This window comes from Sminthopsis crassicaudata, chromosome 4, assembly GCF_048593235.1.
Source record: "Sminthopsis crassicaudata isolate SCR6 chromosome 4, ASM4859323v1, whole genome shotgun sequence".
NCBI classification, from domain to species: Eukaryota; Metazoa; Chordata; class Mammalia; order Dasyuromorphia; family Dasyuridae; genus Sminthopsis; species Sminthopsis crassicaudata.
The window spans coordinates 66,933,889-66,953,861 of record NC_133620.1 but is presented as its reverse complement, the minus strand read 5'-3'; the positions used below and the strand labels follow the sequence as shown (position 1 = coordinate 66,953,861).

The 19,973-nt window shown below is 35.2% G+C and overlaps 1 protein-coding gene across 6 annotated transcripts in view; it reads right to left on the bottom strand.

Moving 5' to 3' along the window:
* The window catches only part of RASAL2 (RAS protein activator like 2), a 320,395-nt gene that overhangs the window by 146,334 nt on the left and 154,088 nt on the right, over nt 1-19,973 (bottom strand). For all 6 annotated transcript variants that reach the window (XM_074308462.1, XM_074308456.1, XM_074308463.1 and 3 more), the window contains exon 3: nt 2,621-2,747. In XM_074308462.1, coding sequence (XP_074164563.1) covers nt 2,621-2,747 — 127 coding nt within the window. The remainder of the gene's footprint in view (nt 1-2,620; nt 2,748-19,973) is intronic.

Genomic DNA, 19,973 nt, shown 5'->3' with positions numbered 1-19,973 from the left:
CCAGTGGGAGTCCCATTAAAGAACATTCTCAGGGGCTGCTAGGTGATAGTGGATAGAACACCAACCCTGAAGTCAGGAAGACCTGACACTTAACACTTCCTATATGTGTGACCTTGGGCAAGTCACTTAAACCTAATTGCCTCAGCAAAAAAAAAAAAAAAAAGAACATTCCCATTGGAGAAGTTATATTTTATAAAGGGAAATGAGGCTCTTACAATAGGTCTAATATTGAAGGAATTGGTATACTTTTAGGGGTAACTGGACACCCAGAAAGATGAGGAGAGAACCAACATTTGGATCAAGGGAATCGATTACATAACAAACTGCAAAGAAAATAATCATGGAGGGCAGAAGTAGAACTGAACCACAGGATTTGAGACACAAGGAAATTTCTGTCTCTAGTGCCATTAGGCAATGCTTCTAGTTGCATTATTTCCTTCATAAAGGAATACATCTGAGAGTAAAGTACAACAGAAAAAAAGAGGCAAGATCTACCAAGGCAAACCATAAAAACTGGTGAGAAGAGAGTACTCAAATTTGATATTCCTGAAGCTAAATTCTAGGAATAACAGAGAGGCTAAAGAAGGAATATTTAATCACACCCCAAATCAAAGAATAAAAGCCAGAATATACAGAGAGGGGATTAATAAAGACACAAGGTAAAGAAATTCTTCTTAGAAAAAGATACAGAAAAAAAGAAAAAAAAACAAACAAATAAAAGAAGTTGCAGGGGAATGTAGGAGATGGAAAAAGAATTTTGAATAAACCATTTCAATGAGAAGGGAAAAATTGGAAAAGTAAAGAAATCCTCAGGGGGGAAAAAGAGAAGAAAAAAATTACAACAACAACAAAAAATTTTAGGAAAGGACATAAAATGAGGAAAGGATTTGGAATAAACCATTTAACTGAGAAGAGGGAAAAAAGGGAGAAAAAAATGGGAAGAATTAGATTACTAATTAAAATGAAGAAAGAAAAAAGAAATCAATACATTAAATAATGTAAAACTAGACAAAGGTCTAAGAAAGGAGAAGAAGAGGCATATTGCTGTTGGGACCAAGAAAGCTTATAGGAAAAAGATTGCTTTAAAGTAGATTAAGAAAAAATAATTGTAGGGTCAAAGAACTGACTTCAATGAGGAATAAGAACAAGAAAGTTTTTATTGAGGAAAAAAATGGTAGATATATAAATGAAAGAAAATATAAAACTATTATAACATTAAATGCAACAAGATTTTTAAAAAATCCAATGAAGTGAGAAGAGTAGATAAAATAAGAAAGCAAAATCCTACTATCTGCTGCTTACTAGAAACACATTTATAAACCAAAAACATATATGAAATAAAAATGAGACCCTTCAATAAAATTTACTATGCATCACTTGAATAAACAAACAACCAGGAGTTATAATCATTGTAATCAGACAAAGCAAAACCAACTCAATACCAATAATGAACTTATATGCTCCAAATGGCATGGTAACAGAATTCATAAAAGAAAACTAAATTGTACTGCAAGACAAAGATAGGAGACTTTGATGTTTATTTCCCAGTGACAAATTTAACGGAAAAGAAATAAAAGGCAAAATTTCTAAAAGGCTCATGATAGAACATATATCTTTTCTGAAACTACATGGGAGGTTTACAAATATTAATCATATTATCAAAGTACAGAAATATTACAAGAAATACCACATAGCAAAAATACTACGTGCAACTTTTAAAGATCATAAAATGATAAAAATAGTAATCAATTCTGAACGCAGAGACAAAATAGATGGATCTAATTGAGGACAATAAGAAAATCCTAAATAAGTAATAAATTAAAGAACAGATTATAGAAATAATAATTATATGAAAGTAGATGGTAACAATGAAATAACATACCAAAATTTATAAAGTGTAGCTAAAGTAATCCTTAAAGGGAAATAAATGCATGTGCATGCTCGCGCGCATACACACACACACACACACACACACACACACAATAAAACAGAAAAGGGATGATTAATGAACTGAAAATGCACGTTCAAAAAATTAGAAGTTGAACAAAGAGAAAAATTAGAAAGCCAAACAAAAAAATTCATGAAAAAGAGAGAAATAAAATAAACTGAAAACCAAAAGCTATAAAACTGATAAAACTAAAATTTAGTTCTTTGAAAAGACTAACAAAACTGATAACCCTTTAGTGAACCAGTTTTTTAAAAGGCAAAAAATAAAATAAAAAAACCCCAGGAAATTAATAAGGTGAAATAACAACAAAACCCAAAGAAATAAGAAAAAGAATCATTAGAATCTACTATGCAATTATGTCCCAATGAAAGAGAATACAAAAGACTAAATTAGCCTTGAAACTATAAAACATTATATCTATCAAAATGCCAAATAGAGAATTAAAATAATCCAATCTCAGAAAAAGAAATAGAACTATCTAGAAAGTAACTACCTGCTTCTGATGATTCGAATGAAAGGACCACGCTACTAAAGTTTCAAAGAACTATTAACACCAATGCTACACAACTTATTCTCAAAAACTTAGAAAGCACTCTAACAAATTCTTTTTATGGGACAAATCACAAAAATAACTAAAAATCAGTAAATTTTTTCCTCGGTTTACCAGCTTACCCAGTTTGGCTGCGCCATCTGGTGGGTATTCAGGAAACTGACCCTCAGAGGGGACACTCACAGTTCTCCTCAGGCATCTCCCTTTGGTGGAATCACTCTGTTGCTCCTGTCCCCCCTCCACAGGGATCTAGATTAAATAACAAAAAGGACACTCAATGGTAGATCGTGTTTAATTTATCATTAAGGAAAGAATATTTTGATTAAAGAAAGTACTCAGAAAAACTAGTAGAAAAAATGGCTTTAATAAGTAAGGTCCGCATTGTGGACTCCTTTTTCAGATGTAGGAAGGGCCACTATTGTACACAAGGACAATTATGTATGCAAACTGACATATACCAAAAAACTTCTATACCATGGCCTACAACTATTAAGAAATTAAAAAAAATAATTTTCCAGATAAAAAATGCATAGCATTTCCAAGACAAAACTATATTTTAGTGAAGAAAACGGGCACCATGTGGGCAATGGTTTTTTGAGAGGTTGAGTGTTAGTGAGAATAGTTTCTTTACTGTTAGTTCCTTTTCTGAGATTGGATTATTTAAGATCTGTACTTGGTCTTCTGTCAGTTTGCATATTTGATATTTTAAGGCTTAGTTATTTTTCTCAGTTTTGTTACCATATAATTGGATATATGTACTGATTATTCTTTACATTTCTTCTGATTTTGCTATGATTTCACTTAGTTCATTTATTATTTTTATCAATTTGACTATTTGTTTACTTCTTTTAATTTAGAATACTCAAAGAGTTATTATTTTTACTAGTCTTTCAAGAAAACCAGCTTTTAAGTTTTATTATAATTTCTTTTGGTTTCCAGCTTATTTTTCCTCTAATTTTTAATATCTATTCCTTTGTCCTTATATTATTTGTTGGCTATCTAATAATTTAAAATGCATATTTAATTAATTAAATCTTTTTCTAGTTTTTAATGCAGTTTTAAAAGGGATATGACTTCTTCCCACTAAGTACTTTAGTTGCAACTCCCAAATTTACGTATATTTTTCATTATTATCCTTTTTCTTTCACATACTTAACTGTTTTTACGATTTGTTGCCAACTCATCATTTAAGATCTCATTAAGTCTTCCTTGTATTTATGCCTTTGTGTTCCTCTGAACCAATTATTATTTTTGTGGTGTCATGGTCTAAAATGATCTATTTCTGCTTTTCTTTTTTATATATTTCTTTGTAATATCTCTGTGTCTTAATGATCAATTTTTGTAAAAGTGTTAATGTGGTGCTGAGAAATGCAAATATTCTTTTGCTGTCTCATTTGGAAGAGACAGCAAGATTTTTATTCTAGTTCTTCAGCAATTTGTTCAGTTTTGTGTATTTCCTTTATCTTTTTGTTAGATGTACCTAAAACTTAAAGAAGGATTTTGAAATTTGATAACATTTTGCTGGAACTCTGTCTTCCCAGAAATCAGCTAGAGTCAGGATCACTAAACGTCTTTATTCTTGATCTTTTATGGTCAAGTTCAGAGGTTAGGCCTAGCTACTTCACACACACCTTCCTCCCTCAAACGCCAGGAGAGACTGAGTCAGCTTCTGCGTCTGAATTCCTCTTTCTTCTCTTACTCCTCCCACACATGTCACTTCCCCCTCTTTGTCCCATCAATCAAGTCAGCACAGAGCAGCTGGGGAGGGTCAACCTTCAAGCAAGTTAATAGGGAACTGTCCAATTGGCAATTAGTCTCACGTGCTTCATTATCCAAGTGCATTGCTCAGTTCTAGCCCTTTACAACATTTTGTCTATTCTAAAATTTTATTCTTTGGTTCATGAGCGTTATTTAAACTTTTGTAATAAGTCTCTTTTAAACAAGAGCTTGCTCCTCGCCACTACCTCCCCCCTTTTTTCCTATTGTGTCTTAACCTTAGTAACATATTTGCAGGTGATAAAGAGAATGTTGCCCTAAGGTAGGATTCATACATTTCATTATTGACCTTTACTCCTCTTTTGGTCATATTTGTTCTTTTTATTTTAAAATTTTTTCCCTGAGTCAGTGTGCTCACAGTTTTCTGGGTGTCAGCTGTCCCTGAGAGCACTGATTCCTTTTTATCTTGGAAGCAAGATGAAAGGTCTTCCTAAATACCAAATCACATCAAATTGTACCCACTATAAGGTCCCCAACTCTCCTTATAACACATCTCGTTATATTATGGGAGCACTCATCAGTGGTATTCACTCTAACTACTGAAACAGGATTTCATCTTGTTTCCCTGTTTTTTCAATTCTTCCTTTTGCTTCTTCACTCTCTAGTACAAGAGTTATTATCCCTTCATTCTTAATCTATGGATTAGGATACAGCATGTATTCTCTATGTTCTTCTATTCTTCATGGAATGAAGATATTCATGCATCTTCCATTATGTAATTTCAACTCTTAAAATTAAACATTGATTTACCAGTAGGCAATGTTGTGAGATTTAGTCCATAATGTTACAAGATCTGCTCTCTGTAATCAGTTCTATTTGATCTCTCCTTTCACTTCTGTCTCTTCAAGTATATTCAATGCTCTCTCCCTTATTTATATTTCTTGTTCGCGTTGTTGCTTTATTTCTCCTTGCATTTCCGTTGCTTGGGTTTTGAGAAGGAAAGGCTTTCTCTCTTCAGTACTGATTTTTTTTCTAAGATTGATGTGTATGCCAAGAATGTCTTATCTTTATTTTATATATGGTTAGGCTACATCTTGAGCTTCCTTGCTCAGAAGTCTTTTGTTATTTGAATGTCATTTCCCTTATGTTTGACAATTTTCCTTTGGTTGCTTGCAAAATGCAAAAGAACTGTTAAATTTAACCACTTTTTGTCTAGGATTTGCAGGCTCAGATTTTTTTTTCTGGGTGTAATAAAGAAAGTCATCTGCATCCAGAGAGAAGCCTATGGGAACTGTATGTGGAGCACAACATAATGTTTTCACCACAGTTGTTATTATTGCTATTCAGTTGTTTCGTCATGTCCAACTCTCTGTGACCTTATTTGGAGTTTTCTTGGCAAAGATACTGCAGTGCTTTGCCAATTTCTTTTCTTCTTAAACATGAAGAAATGGAAACTAACAGAGTTAAGTGACTTGCCCAAGGTCCTATGACTAGTAAGTGACTGAGGTCAGAATGAAAGTTAGAAAGATGAGTCCAGCACTCAATCTATTGTGCCAACTTAGCTACCCCAATCAAGCGACGTAATGGAGATTAAAATGGTAGCTCTTGCTGGTTAGTTGAAAATACACACCTATTTATCCATCTACCTCTCTATCTATCCATCCTTGATTACTCAAGTAAAGTACATCCTTATAAAAGATATTATCAAATAAATTGTCTTTCATGAACAAATAATCTTCTTCAAAAAAATTTAGTGGTTCCCTATTGCCTCTATAGGTAAATACAAACTCCTCAGCCTAATACTGAAGGTCCTTTATAACCTGGTCCCAAAAGGCCTTTCAAATCTTATTCATATTTTTCTCTCATAAATATTCTATGTTCTACATAGCTATTTCTTGTATTCAATATATCACAAGATGTTTCCACGGATGTACATGAGCTATCACCTCCCTTTTTATATTTGCTACCTTTTAGACTATTTTCTTTTAAGTATTTCTTTAGGCATTATATTAGAATGAAGCTCACAGAAAGCAAGGGCTATTTTAAAATATTTTAACATTCCCAAAGCCCACCACATAGCAAGCCTGTAATATATTTTTCTAGAATTTGTTGGAAAATGTGGTTTTTAAAATCAATAATATTTTACACTGGTGATGATGGAAATTTATTTAGTGCTTAAAGGAAACATTCTATAGAATATATACTATAATATATATTGTCAATAACAATTGACAATGAAGACTAGTTCATGATTCTGGATAATGTCCTTGATTGTATCAAGCTTTGGAACACTATAAGATCTCATCACTGAGATGCACAATCACTCAAATGAAAAGATTAGTTTAGCCATCAACACTAGAAAACTCAAGCCTATAATATGAAAAGGAGTCTGGTAAGCAAACCAAGTTGCTTTTTCAGTACATTAACATAATATAAGAACTGCATAAGGACAATGAGTTAGGCATAGAATAGAAAGAAAAGATAAAGTAAGATCAAAGTTGGGAAATTGAGGAGTGACTAAAACAATTTCAAGTTTCTTGCTACCCTAAAAGTCCCATTCAGCTATATTGCTACAATGATTCAGTGAATACCAACCCCCCCCCTTCAGAGTTGTCATTGACCCAAAGGACAATGGGACAAAACACATCACAGATTTAACTAAGTTTCAGCATATTACCTGTGACAACTCAGAAATAGTATAAAGAAACATCATCTAGAGACATGTTATCATCAGAAACAGAGGTAGGCTGAGAAGGAGAGGATAACAGATGGACAGTATAAGACAGATAGGTACATAGGTAGATAAGTAGATGTGTGTGATATTTTCAACTAACTGGCAAGACCTACAATTTTGACCTCAGTTAAGTCACTTGATTGGGGCAGCTAGGTGGTGCAGTACAAAGAATACCTTGCCTAAAGTTAGAAAATGTCATCTTTGTATGTTCAAATCTGGCATCAGATACTTACTAGCTGTGGAACTCTGGGCAGGTACTTAACATTGTTTGCTTTGGTTTCCTCATTTGTAAAATGAGCTGAAGAAGGAAATGACAAACCACTCCATTATCTTTTTTTTTTTTTTAATGAGGTAATTGGGGTTAAGTGACTTGTCCAGGATCATATAGCTAGGAAGTATTAAAGTGTCTGAGATCACATTTGAACTTAGGTCCTCCTGACTTCACGCTGGTGCTCTATCCACTTCGCCTCCTAGCTATCCCTCCCCCCCCCCCCCCCGCCCCCGACTCCATTATCTTTGCCAAGAAAACACCCAAATGGATGAGTCAGACATGACTGAAACAACTGAATATCCTTAAAATATAAAAAAGAATTAGTAGGAGGTCTGAAGATATTGTGGAGAAGCTTCATAGAGGTTTTCTCAGAATTGTAGATAAGAATCATAATGGATGGTAAAGTATAAATGGGAGGTAACCTGCATGATTAAAGGAAAAGTCCATGATGACAACATAGGGGTATCTACTGAAGCAAATTTACTTTTCAATCTGAGAACAAAACAAAAACTTCTTGGCATATTTTAAAAATATTTTTATTATAATAGATGAAATATGTAACTGAAAACAGATAAATAATGCTTATAACATTATAATGCTTATAACAGGTAATGAGTCATGTTGTCTTTCGCTACTGTCTTTGCATATGCTGATTGTAGACATTATGAATATATGCTATTTTGATTCTTTGTATTTAGTGGGTGGTTTTTATTTTTTTGAGGAAGTCAGTTTCCCATGAGTTTTCTTCAGAATCTCATTCTTCCTTTTCTGAAAAACTGATTTTTCAAATTGTCATTAGAAAGTAGTGGGAAGACTTTAATAAAACTACCTTTTTCATTAAATTTGAAAAAAAAAAGATAATTACATTATTTTGATTTGAGATTGAATGAGACTACTTTTCATCAAGAGATTTAATACTGAACACTGAAAAATATTTAAGAAAAATTTTGCATACTTTGTCAAATACTCAAATAATTTAAAATGATCACTCATTTATGACAGCCTTACATATAATGAATTTCAACACTTTAGGATATTAATCCTACCAAAAAAACCCCCATTCCAATGCTTCATTGGGATACTGAAAACTCAAGTTCTGAAAAGTTCTAACATTTTAGAAATCCTTCAACAGGGATCCTAAAACAAACTATGTGTACACTTTCTTAGGGCCAGCCTTGCTAAATACAGATAGATTCATCACCAGTTATCACTTGATGACAAATTTCTTTGGACACAGAACTCCATTAAACAAATACAAAATGGCTTTCAATCTTATGCCCTTCCCCACCACTACTACTTCTGTAGAGAATGATAAAGTGGTAGAAAATGGGAGAGATGGTACTAAGAATCACACCATTTTTAGACCACAGATATGTATTTACTTCATTATTCAAATTTTAAATATGAAATTCTTGACCAATGATCAAGTCAACATACTACCATATGAACTGATTCATGTAAAAATAGTCATGCTATAAATGCAAATGGAAAATAAAAGGATATAGCTAAAAGGAACAATTCACATTCACCTTGGAGAGACAGAGAAGCTGGTGGCACTGGGTTATCTTATGTCCAAAGAAAAGAAACATCATTTCATAAGACATCTGGTCATCTTATATTACCTTATTAGGAACCAAAAGGTCACTATAAAAACAGTTGCTGTTTAGTTATCAGCATCTTTACTGTTTAATCACTAGTATCTATTCTTTTGGATAAGGAGAGAGGAAATATTCTACAAGGAACTCAATAAAACCCTCCCAAATACATCAACATCTTCTTTGATATTTGATAACTTCATTATAAAAGTTTAAAAAGAATACAAAAAATATATTGGAAAATATGACCTAGAATAAATTAAAGGAGCATAAGATGTGCAGAATGTACAGAAGCCTTATGCCTGCCAACATGAATATTTTCAAAACATAGACAATTCTTAACACACATCCCCATACATTGAACATTCCCTTCCAACAACAAAAAATAGATAAAGAAAACCAATGAAGAAAAGATCTCATTTCTTATGTAAACTAAAGGAGAGAATTCTTTTTTATAATCTACTCCTCTGGGTCTAAGCTTGGTCATTACAATGAATCTGAATATGAGTTGTTTTCTATTGTCATTTTGCTTTACATTATTTGAGTCAATAAAATACTGTTCTGATTCTGATTGGTATATTGGATAGACCACTGGACTTGGGAGTCAGGTATATTCAAATTTAAATTCTGCATCTATGACTAGCTAAGTGTCCCTGGACAAGTTATGGAACTTCTGGCTGCCTCAGGTCTTCTCAATTGTAAAATGGGAGATAACAATAGCAAAATGAGTAATTTTTTACATGACCAGTATAAAATTTTATTTTGCCTTATTATACATATTTATAACAGAAATATTGTTTTTGCTTCTCAATTTATTTATTTGTTTATTACAGGAAAAAGAGTTTGCACCAAGTTGGAGAGGGATTAAGTGACTTCCCCAGTCATATAACTAGTAAGGGTCAGAGATCATATTTAAATTCAGGTCCTCTTGGTATTCTATCCACTGCAACACCAAGCTGGCCCTCAATTTAATTTAATTAATTTATTTAAAATTTGTTTTTAAATAATAGCTCTCCCTTCCCTCACACTCTCTCTTAGATAGCAAGTGATCCAATATATGTTAAGTATGTGTAATTCCTCCATATATATTTTCTTTTTTTTTTTTTTTTTTTTTTGAGGCTGGGGTTAAGTGACTTGCCCAGGGTCACACAGCTAGGAAGTGTTAAGTGTCTGAGACCAGATTTGAACTTGGGTCCTCCTGAATTCAGGCCTGGTGCTTTATCCACTGCGCCACCTAGCTGCCCCTATTTCCATATTTATCATGCTACATGCTATCATCCTTTGCTCCTCTGCCCACAAGTTGATTCTCTCTTTCACATGACAGCTTAAAGCTTAGAAGTTGCATTTCCCCTTCATCCATTCAGACTTCTCTCCTCTAGACTAAACATCACCAGCTATACTGGCAAGTCTTCTCATGGCATTACCTTAACATCCATTATTCTTCTGATTGCTCCCCTGTGGACTTTCTTTAAATCAGAAATATCTAAGTTTATGGCTACAATACTGCGATACTGCCTGAACCAGATTAAAATACAGTTAGGAATTATTTAATAAAATAAATAAAAATAAAATGTTAATATGTGTTTTTCTAAGTTAATAGGCAACTCACAGAGATCCACAGATTTAATGGCCTTATTTCTAGTGACATTACTGTTCTAGCTTACCAGTGTTCTTCCTAACATGTGTTTTCCCCAAAAGAACATAATCCTTCAAAAATGTTATTTGACCATGGCAGAGAGCTTTTTTAAAACTTCCTTACTTAAACTTCCTTACTCTGGGAAACCATGCCTCTCAATGCAGTCTACTTAATTCCTAATGAGTTATATGAATATCTACAGATTATTTTCATATGATTGACTAAGGTTTCCCTATCTCACACTTATTAGGCTGCTTTTTGGCATGCAATTATAAGACCTGACATTTACCCTATGAAATTTCATCTTATTCAATGCAGCCCACTTCTGTAACCTGTCAAGGTATTTTAAAACCCTAATGCTGTCATTTAGCATACCAGTTATTCCATCCAGCTTTGTATCATCTGCAAATTTGAGAAGCATGACATCTATATCCTTATCTAAGTCACTGATAAAAATGTTAAGAAGCAGTCAAGGTGCTTTGGACATGTGATCCATAGGACAAGAGCTCCTTCCAAAGGTGGAAATACACCTCCAATGACCATTTCTTTCAGTATGGCCATTCAAACAGTACTAAATCTATCTAATTATAAATATATCTATCTAATTAACCTACATTTCTCTATGTCCCTCCTCCCCCAACAAGCCCCAATTATCATTGCCTTGCTAGAACATAAACTCCATGTACAGTCTACTCCTAATCAATGAATATGCCTTGTTAAAAAAAGGTTAGGCTAGTCTTTTATAATTTATTCTTGATGAATAATGGCATTCTAGGATTCTCTTCCCATTCCTGTGGTACCTTTCACGTTTGATAATGATTTCTGAAAGATGACACTGGATTAGAAATCACATTCTCCAGGCCATTCTAGGTAACTTGAACTCATAATTTATTTCTAAAGTCATGCTTCTTTGCTTTGCCTAGTCAAACCCCACTTGTAGATTGCTCTCACCATCTGCCTCCTTCTCTTCCTGTAACTGCTGAACAGTGATGAAGAAGCCATCCAACTATGCTCAGTGTACTACAAATTTAAGTCATCTAAGATCATGTGGCTCTCACTTTAGAAAGACAATGGCTTTTATTCTTTTCTAACTGATTTTCCCTCCAACTACCCTCTTAGGAGAATGTAAAGGGCTAGAACTGAGCAAATGCACTTGGATAATGGAGCAGTGAGACTAATTGCCAATTGAACAATTCTCTATTAACATGTTTGAAGGATGACCCTCCCCAACTATTCGGTGCTGGCTGGCTCAATTAGTGCGACAAAGAAGGGGAAGTGACTTGTGTGGGTGGAGTAGGAGGAGGAAATTGATTCATTCTCCAGGCGGTGGAGAGAGAAGAAGAAGGTATAGGGATTGCTAGATCTAATCCCCTGACTTCGATCCCAAAAGACCAAGAATAAAGATTTTTGGTGATCCTGACTCCTGTTGATTTCTGGGAAGACAGAGTTCCAGCAGGAGAAGATGTGTCACCTCATAGTTTACAGAAAAGTAAATCCCAATAATTTCTCCCCCACATTTCAAAATCTCTTAGTATTAAGCCATTCTCCCACCTTCTCTTTTACACAAGTTTCTGTTTAAGAGATGGTCTTTCTCATCATGTCCAAAGCCTTTTACCTATCTTTGATTCTATCTGTTCCTTTCCATCTCCTTGGGCAGAATGATTCAGAAGGACTCCTTCAAACTCCCATCTCCCAGTCTCCTATCCTGGCTCCTTTCCACCTGGCTAAAGATATACTCTGGTATCTCAAAAAATACACACACACACACACACACATAATACATACACCAATCAATGAACATATGCTAATTAATTTCCTACTATGTGAGAGGCTCTACCTTGGTCTAAGGATGTAGACAAAAGACACAAAATAAAGACAAAAATAAAACAGTCCTTGTTTTCAAGGAGTTTACATTATGTCAAGAGAGTCAAAACATACAAACATACATACAACATAAGGGAGTTTTAAAGGCTCAGTGGGGGCTCACTTAAGGTTTTTTATAGCAGACAGTGGCTAAACAGAGTACCAAGAAAGGAATTCTACATGGCATAAGAGAAGAAGGAGTTCATTCGAGCCAAAAAAGATGAACAATATAAAATAGGAAGATGGAAAATGGTGCACCATATGGGAGAAATGATCTTTCATGCTATTGTCTAGCTTCTCTCATTATCAGCCAGCTAACTTGTAAGTAACCATGATGTTCCAGACACTGTGATACAAACTGAAAGGCAAAAAGAAGTTCTTGCTCCCATGGAAGTTACAGTCCAATGGGTAAATAATATGCAGATAATGATTTATAGATCAAATATAGACAGGATAAGTTGGAGGTAATCCAGAGGGGAAAGGCACTAGAATTTAGGAGATTCTTCTTGTAGTAAGATCAGATTTTATCTGAGACTTTTAAAAAGCCAAAAAAGTCAGGAGACAGAGATGAGAGAGAGCATTCCAGGTATGAAGGATAGAGATAGAGTATTTTGTTCAAGGGAAAACAGAGGCCAGTGTCACTGGATTATAGATTCACCTGATTCTTTCCCACTGGTAAAGATTGGGGGGCAGCTAGAAGGCACAGTGGATAGAGCATCGGCCCTGAAGTCAGAAGGAGCTGGTTCATCTAGCTTTAGACGTTTAACACTTCCTAACTGTATGACATTGGGCAAGTCACTTAACTCCAATTCAGAAAAGGGAAAGGAGGGAAGGGAAGGGAAGAGGAGGGGAGAGAGAGGGAGAGACAGGAACATTGGTGGGGTTTTGCCCACCATGGGATTTTGTATTTGGTCCTGGAAATGACAGGGAGCCATAGTTTATTGTACATGGGGTGACATGTGCTTTATGAAGATCACTTTAAGAACTGAATGAAAGATGGGACTGAAGTGGGGAAGAGATTGTGGCAGGCAGACAAACCAGTAAGTTACTGGTATATCTGATGGGTGAGATAACAGAGGCTGACACCCAAGAAGTAGAACCATCAGACGAGAAATGAGAAATCTTACACAGGTTGACAACAAAATGTATATGTGAGTGTGAGAGTGAGGAGTCAAGAACAGAAGGATGATGGTGTCTTCATAGTAATAGGAAACTTAGGAAGAGGGAAGAAAGAAATGAGATCGGTTTAGGGCATACTGAGTTTAAGGTGACTATGGCATTTCTTCCACTTCCTTTAGGCCACTCAGGTCTCAGTCCCTTCCAATCTGACTCTTGACTTCATCTCTCAGCTAAAACTGTTTTCCCTGGTCACCAAAGATATCTTAATCAACAATCATATGGCCTTTTCTCCATCTTGATTTCTTTGCCACATTTACATTAACTACCTTCTCCTCCTGCTTTCCTCCAGGAGTTTTCATGACACTGTTAATCTCGAGTCTACTCTTACTTGGGTGATTAAGGATTGTCAGTTTCTTTGTTGGTTCTTCCCATTACAGTAGCAATTAAGTATATTCCAAGTGTCTTGTCATTAGCTCCCATGTTTGCACTCCCTAGGTTCTTTCCTATAGGTTCAGTTATCATCTCTATGAAAACAATTCAGTTGTATAGACCCAGCTCTACTTTCTCTCCTGAGGTACAATCACCAACTCCCTATTGGACATTTGGAACTTGATTACCATAGACATCTCAAAACCAATATCAGAGATAATCTAGAGGAGAAAGACACTAGAATCCAGGAGATTCTTCTTGTAGAAGATCAGATTTTATCTGAGACTTTTAAAAAGCCATCCACGTCAGGAGATGGAAATGAGAGAGAGTATTCCAGGTATAAGGGAATAATTTTTTTCTTTTCCCTAACCCTTTCCTCTTATAAAATTCCTAATTTTTGGTCAAGGGCACCATCAGCCTTCAAATCACCAGTGTTAAAAAGCATAGAGCCATCCTCAACTCCTCACTTTTCTTCAACACACATAATCAATCACCTCTTGATTCTACCTCTATAACATCTCTCCCATCAATATCCATTTCACTACTCATGTGGATGACCACTATCCTAGTTCAGGCCTTTATTATCTCTCATCTTTAAGCTCATGTAGGGAAGAGACTATTTAATTTTGATCTTTGTATTTCTAGAACCTGGAAATGTGCCTGGCACAGAGGAGACAATTCACCAAGGCTTACTGGTTGGGAATATTGATAAAATGTAACTCAGTGACCTCATAATCTCTTCATTTCTTCTGGGCATCAACTCTCTATTAAGGATATGCTCTTGTCTTGAACTTTTAAGACCTAAATATTATTCTTTGTTACAGAAATCAAAAAGAAAAGTAAAATAAGATTTGAATAGGTCTCCCTTCTATCCGTCAGCCATTATCATCACCCTATGTGCACTGTTCTTTTTAGAATCTTTTGTTTTTGCCCCAAATAGCTAAAAACAAACAAAATTTCTTTTACGTTACCCTTCACCAACTTATGCTTATTTACAACTCTAAAGCTACTGACAAAGTTCTTATAGGACTGTGACATTTTCATATAGGTCATGTTACAAGTCTTTGTTCCTATCTTCTTATATCTTTTTAAAATCAGGACTAGCCAATGATTTCCTTCTGCATCCACATCCATCTCTTTGTGCAACTATATGCTTTTTCTACTCATCAGTTTTCTTTGGCATCTTCAGAATCTCATTCTTGAAAACATCTTATTGTTCCTGTGCTAAGTTCTTTTGGAAGTCCATAGGACTTTACACCTCTACTTCATAGTCCTTTGAAATCTGTTCTTTGAAAATTCTATTTTTTAAAAGTCAGACAAGTGAAGTAAAAACAGGGTTCATAGGCTGGTAGATCAGGAAGGGATTAATGCACCAGGGGCCATGATGAAGACAAAAGATACCTTCAGAAATCAGGCAGTGGGAAAAGTAGGTCAAGAGAATGATAAGAGACGAGAATTTTTAGAGTTCAATAGGTGATTTTGAGTGTCAGAATGCACTGCAGTTTTTTTTTTTAAACAGATTATTTCCCCAAAAAAGAAAGACAGCTGGTGTAAGCTAAAACCAATATATCTATGCTATAGCTCACACAAAGGAAGGCATCAAGTCTAACGTGAGATACCTGGGGAATATGAGTAAGGAGATAAAGGAAGAGAGGAAACAAATACACACAAATCACAATCACCAGAGAGGTAAGAATAGGACAAGAACTCTGGAGAAACTAGGTATATTCAGGCCTTAGCCACAAAGAACCACCCATACCTGGGTGAAATGATCTTCAGACCATACAATCAAGGAAAGAGACAGGGAGAGACAATCCACCCAATTCACTGCCCAGGATATCTTCCTCCTCCCAACTTGATACTCAAACAGCTAGTGTTTTATCCTACATACTGGGGGTTTTATGGAGAGGGTCAGGATCTCTAGGAGGCAATGTGAAAAAGTTAAATGTGAACCTCCTGCCAGTATCCACCTACAGTTAATTAGGAATTAGCCACGTTAAGAGGAAAAAAGGTGGATGAAGATTGCCTACTATGTTTAGTTTCATTTAAGTACAAACACTACCCTTCAAAGCAAGATGCATATTCCAAGTATCAATTATTGTTTTCTATGGATGTAATAGGATGAGGGTCAGTTTATTTTCAGCAGGAGTTTCCTAAATAGCAGTTAGAAAATTCCAAACAGAAGCAGAGTTTATATTAATAGAAAATGAATCAAATTTATCCTTGTCAAAATGACCTGAGGATATAAAGCCAGGAGAGAGAAATTCAAAAATTCAGGTTTCTTTTGCCTTTTTAAATTGGCTGGTCCCTGCCAGATACTCCATTCCTTCTAATTCTTTTAACTCTAATCTGATTGGCCAAACATCCCTTTTATCTTTCAAAAAGAAAGTAGGATCCAGAAATCTCAACACTCCCCCTCACCACCTCAACCCCCACACTCTTTTTGGACTGGGATGGTGCCAAGCCAGCTGGGGCCTTTGCTGGCATTCAGGCAATGAAGCATATTCTATCACACATGGGCAATGTCTATTTGGCTCATTTGTTAAGCCAGTGAGTCATTTCTCAAGGTGATAATCTTGGCAGGATCTTCTTTATGTATGCTGCCTAGATCTACTCTTCTGCTGTATTCACAAATTGATAATTGGTGTATTTAACACTCCTCCCATGTATACATCCCAAACAGACTTTTTCCATTTCTAACAGGAAACACGCAGGGTAAGAGAGCATTAAAAGATGCCACATACTGACTTAATACCGGAGTGGTGCTAGAGACTAATATAATCCTCCCACATTCCAACAATATGCCTAGCTAAAGATTCGTTTTTAAATCCTCACAGAACCCTCTTAATTGATCTAACGCAGTAATAAGCACCCCATGATTACTTGATTAGGGCTTAAAACAGTTGTTAGACCATTTGAGTTGAAAAGTTTTTAACTCTTTAGTTGAATCTTGTAAAACCAAATTACAGAGATATATGTTTCTGATGATATCCACAGGTAGGTGGGAGGGAGAGGTCTGATAGCATCTCCCTGGAAGCTTTGTACATAATGGATTTCTATCATTTCCTGTAAGCCTAGAGGAATTCAGACAGGATTTTTATAAAATTATCAGAACACTAAACTTGTCACTCCAGAAGCAGCTGCAGTGATGGCTTTACAAAATACAGCTTTGCCAAGAGACTTAACCCACTTTTCCAAATATGGAAAGGGCAGAATGTACCCTTCTGTGTCAGTGCATTCAACTTTTTTTCCAATTCACTTTTATCACTTGGGCAAAGTGTATTTGCGATATTTTTATGTATTTTTATTTTAAATCCAAGTTGGAGGAAATTCAGATTTCTATTCCTGAGCAAATAGAAACACAGAATTAAAGGGAACTTTAGAGATCATTTGTCTAACCTTATTTTAACAAGATCAACCTCTACAACTTAAATTGTCTACCTCAGTATCTTCAATTACAAAATGGAATTTTAAAAAAGCATCAACTTCACAGGATGAGTATGAAGATCAATAAGGCATCAGTAAAAGCATTCAGCATAGTGTCTGGCACATAGTAGACACCATATGAATATTTAGACCTTTCCTTTCCCTTTTCTTATAGCATACCTGAAAAGTAGTTTCTAGCCAAGACATGAAGACCGCTCCTAAGGAGGAAATTGCTATTTCCTTAGGCAACCCAGCCTACTTTGGAAACACCCTGATGGTGGTCAGACCCTTTTTCTTCCATTAAAGATCCTTTGAATCAGAGCTCTGCATCCCTGAAGGGTAATAGGACAACTGCAATCCTCTTCTCAAGTACTGAACTATAGCCACCTGATGATCCTTAAGACTTCTCTTCTCTGAGCCAAAAAACCCAATTTTCTACAATTAATTTTTGTATCACATGTTTTTTTCATTTTCCTTATCTTAGTAGCTCATCTCTAGATGTACTCAGGTCATCTAGGGTTCTACAAAAATATGATGGCCAAAAATGAACCTGATCTAGATGAGGTCTGACCAACGCAGAAAACAGTAGTGTTCTCTCTCTTTCTGGAGTCACTTCATACAGCCCAAGAACATAATCCTTTTCTTGGCTATTTTGTCACATTGTTCCCTGATAATGATTATAATCTGAAAATTATCTGAGGGTTTTGGCAGACTCTTTTCTAACTAGCCCTTTCCTTATCTTGAACTGCTAGAATTATTTTTAAAATTCATCTTGCAAGTTGTCCATTTCAACTGTTGAGAGCTTTCCTGGATCCTCACTCTGTTCCCTAACGTGTCAGTTATTTTTCTCAGTTTCATGTCATGTGAAAATTTGAAAAACATACTCTCCAAGCCACTGAAGAAAGGTGTTTGGGGATATGATAATTTCCTGAGATCTCTTTCCAAGCTGAATGTTCAAATAGCACCAAATCAAATCAGCCTCCAATCCAAGGCCTTTGTTGATTCTGCCATCCCCAGATGACTTGATATTTTCTCATTTATATTTTGGAGTTATGTAGCCTCCTTAAAGTTGTGAATGTTTCCTTTTTGCTTCTGTATTCTCTGTGTCCAGGCTAGGTGACCAAATGATAGTAGGGACTTAACAGGTCCTTTTAGAAATTGAACTTTACTGATTTCACTCTCCTTTGTTAATGAGGACAGACATTATTTTGTCTACCAGTTTATTTTAGGAAGCCAATTCTGCTTCACAGCTAGATGGGTCAGTGGATCTAGCACTGAGACTATATCAGAAAGACCTGAGTTCAAATATGACCCAACACAGTTACTAGTCCTGTTTCAGTTTCCTCAAGTGGAAAAAGTGATTAAAATATCTACCTCCAAGATTGTTAAGATAAGGAAATACTACTTGTAAAAAAAATGCTTAGCATAGGGGCCCCTAAGTGGTGAAGTGGATAGAGCACTGACCCTGAATTCAAGAGGACCTGAATTCGAATCTAGTCTCTTAACTCTTCTAGCTATATGACCTTAGGCAAGTCACTTAACTCCAACTGACTCACTCTACCTTCCTCCCCAAATGCTTAGACCTGGCATATTTTTTGGTTTTTCCTTTCTTCCCTTCATTCTAACCTATCTACCAGACCACTTCAACTTCCATGACTTATTTTCTCAGCTTATAAAATAAGCGATTTAGACTAAATGGTCCTCAAGGTATCTTACATCTTTTAAATCTTATGTTTTTATGTTGCCATCTTTAAAAAAAATTAGATTTACCTGACATTCTTGACTATCTTTTAGTGATTAGTTCTTCCCCTTCTCAAATATTAATAAGCTACATCCTTAATAATGCATTCCAGAATTCAGCCCAGAATATAAGTCAAGCCTACAAGTCTAGAATCTAAAGAGTCCCTCCTATCTCCACAATCTTTTTTTTTTTTTTTTTTTGTAAATCCATAAAATTTCAAATTTTATGGCACACCTCCTTTTATATAAGCATGTTAGTTCTTTTAGTAGCCCAGGGTAGTCTAGCCCAGGGTAGTTAAATGAATTTACTAAGCTTAATTAAGTTCTCTCTAAGCACTTCCTCACTTTGGTATCAACAACACAGCACAAAATAAGGGGAGATAGTAAGTAAAAGGAATTCTTCCTCAAATTTATTTTAAAGAAACACCTTGGGGAAATGTGGTTAGAGACCATTTAATTATATACTAGGAATGTCCAATACCTGAAGTCACTTAACTACATAAAAGGAAATTCCTTAATGTGGTATAATGGAAAGAACAATGGATTTGGAATCAGAGGAACCAGTTCAAATTGAATCTCCACTATTTTCTATCTGTCTGAGCATGGGAATGTCATTTATTCCTGGGGATCTAAGTCTCCTCATCTCTAAAAGGAAGGAATGGGGAATAGATAGCCCCTAAGATCTGTCAGATTTAAATCTATGATACTAACTTGATCTCTAATTAAATAAAATACAGTCAATTTCAAAAACTTAGGGATCGTATTATTTTGTTTCTTCTTCAGTTCATGTCTTTAGGTAAATTCTTATAGCATCTCCTATAGGAAACATGAAGTAGGACAAAAAAAAGAAGTATTTGTATATTCTTAGCAGCTCTGATGAAATGAAAAAGCTAAAGGAATAAACACTATGATATAAATTAGAACATATTATTTATAGATGAAAAGG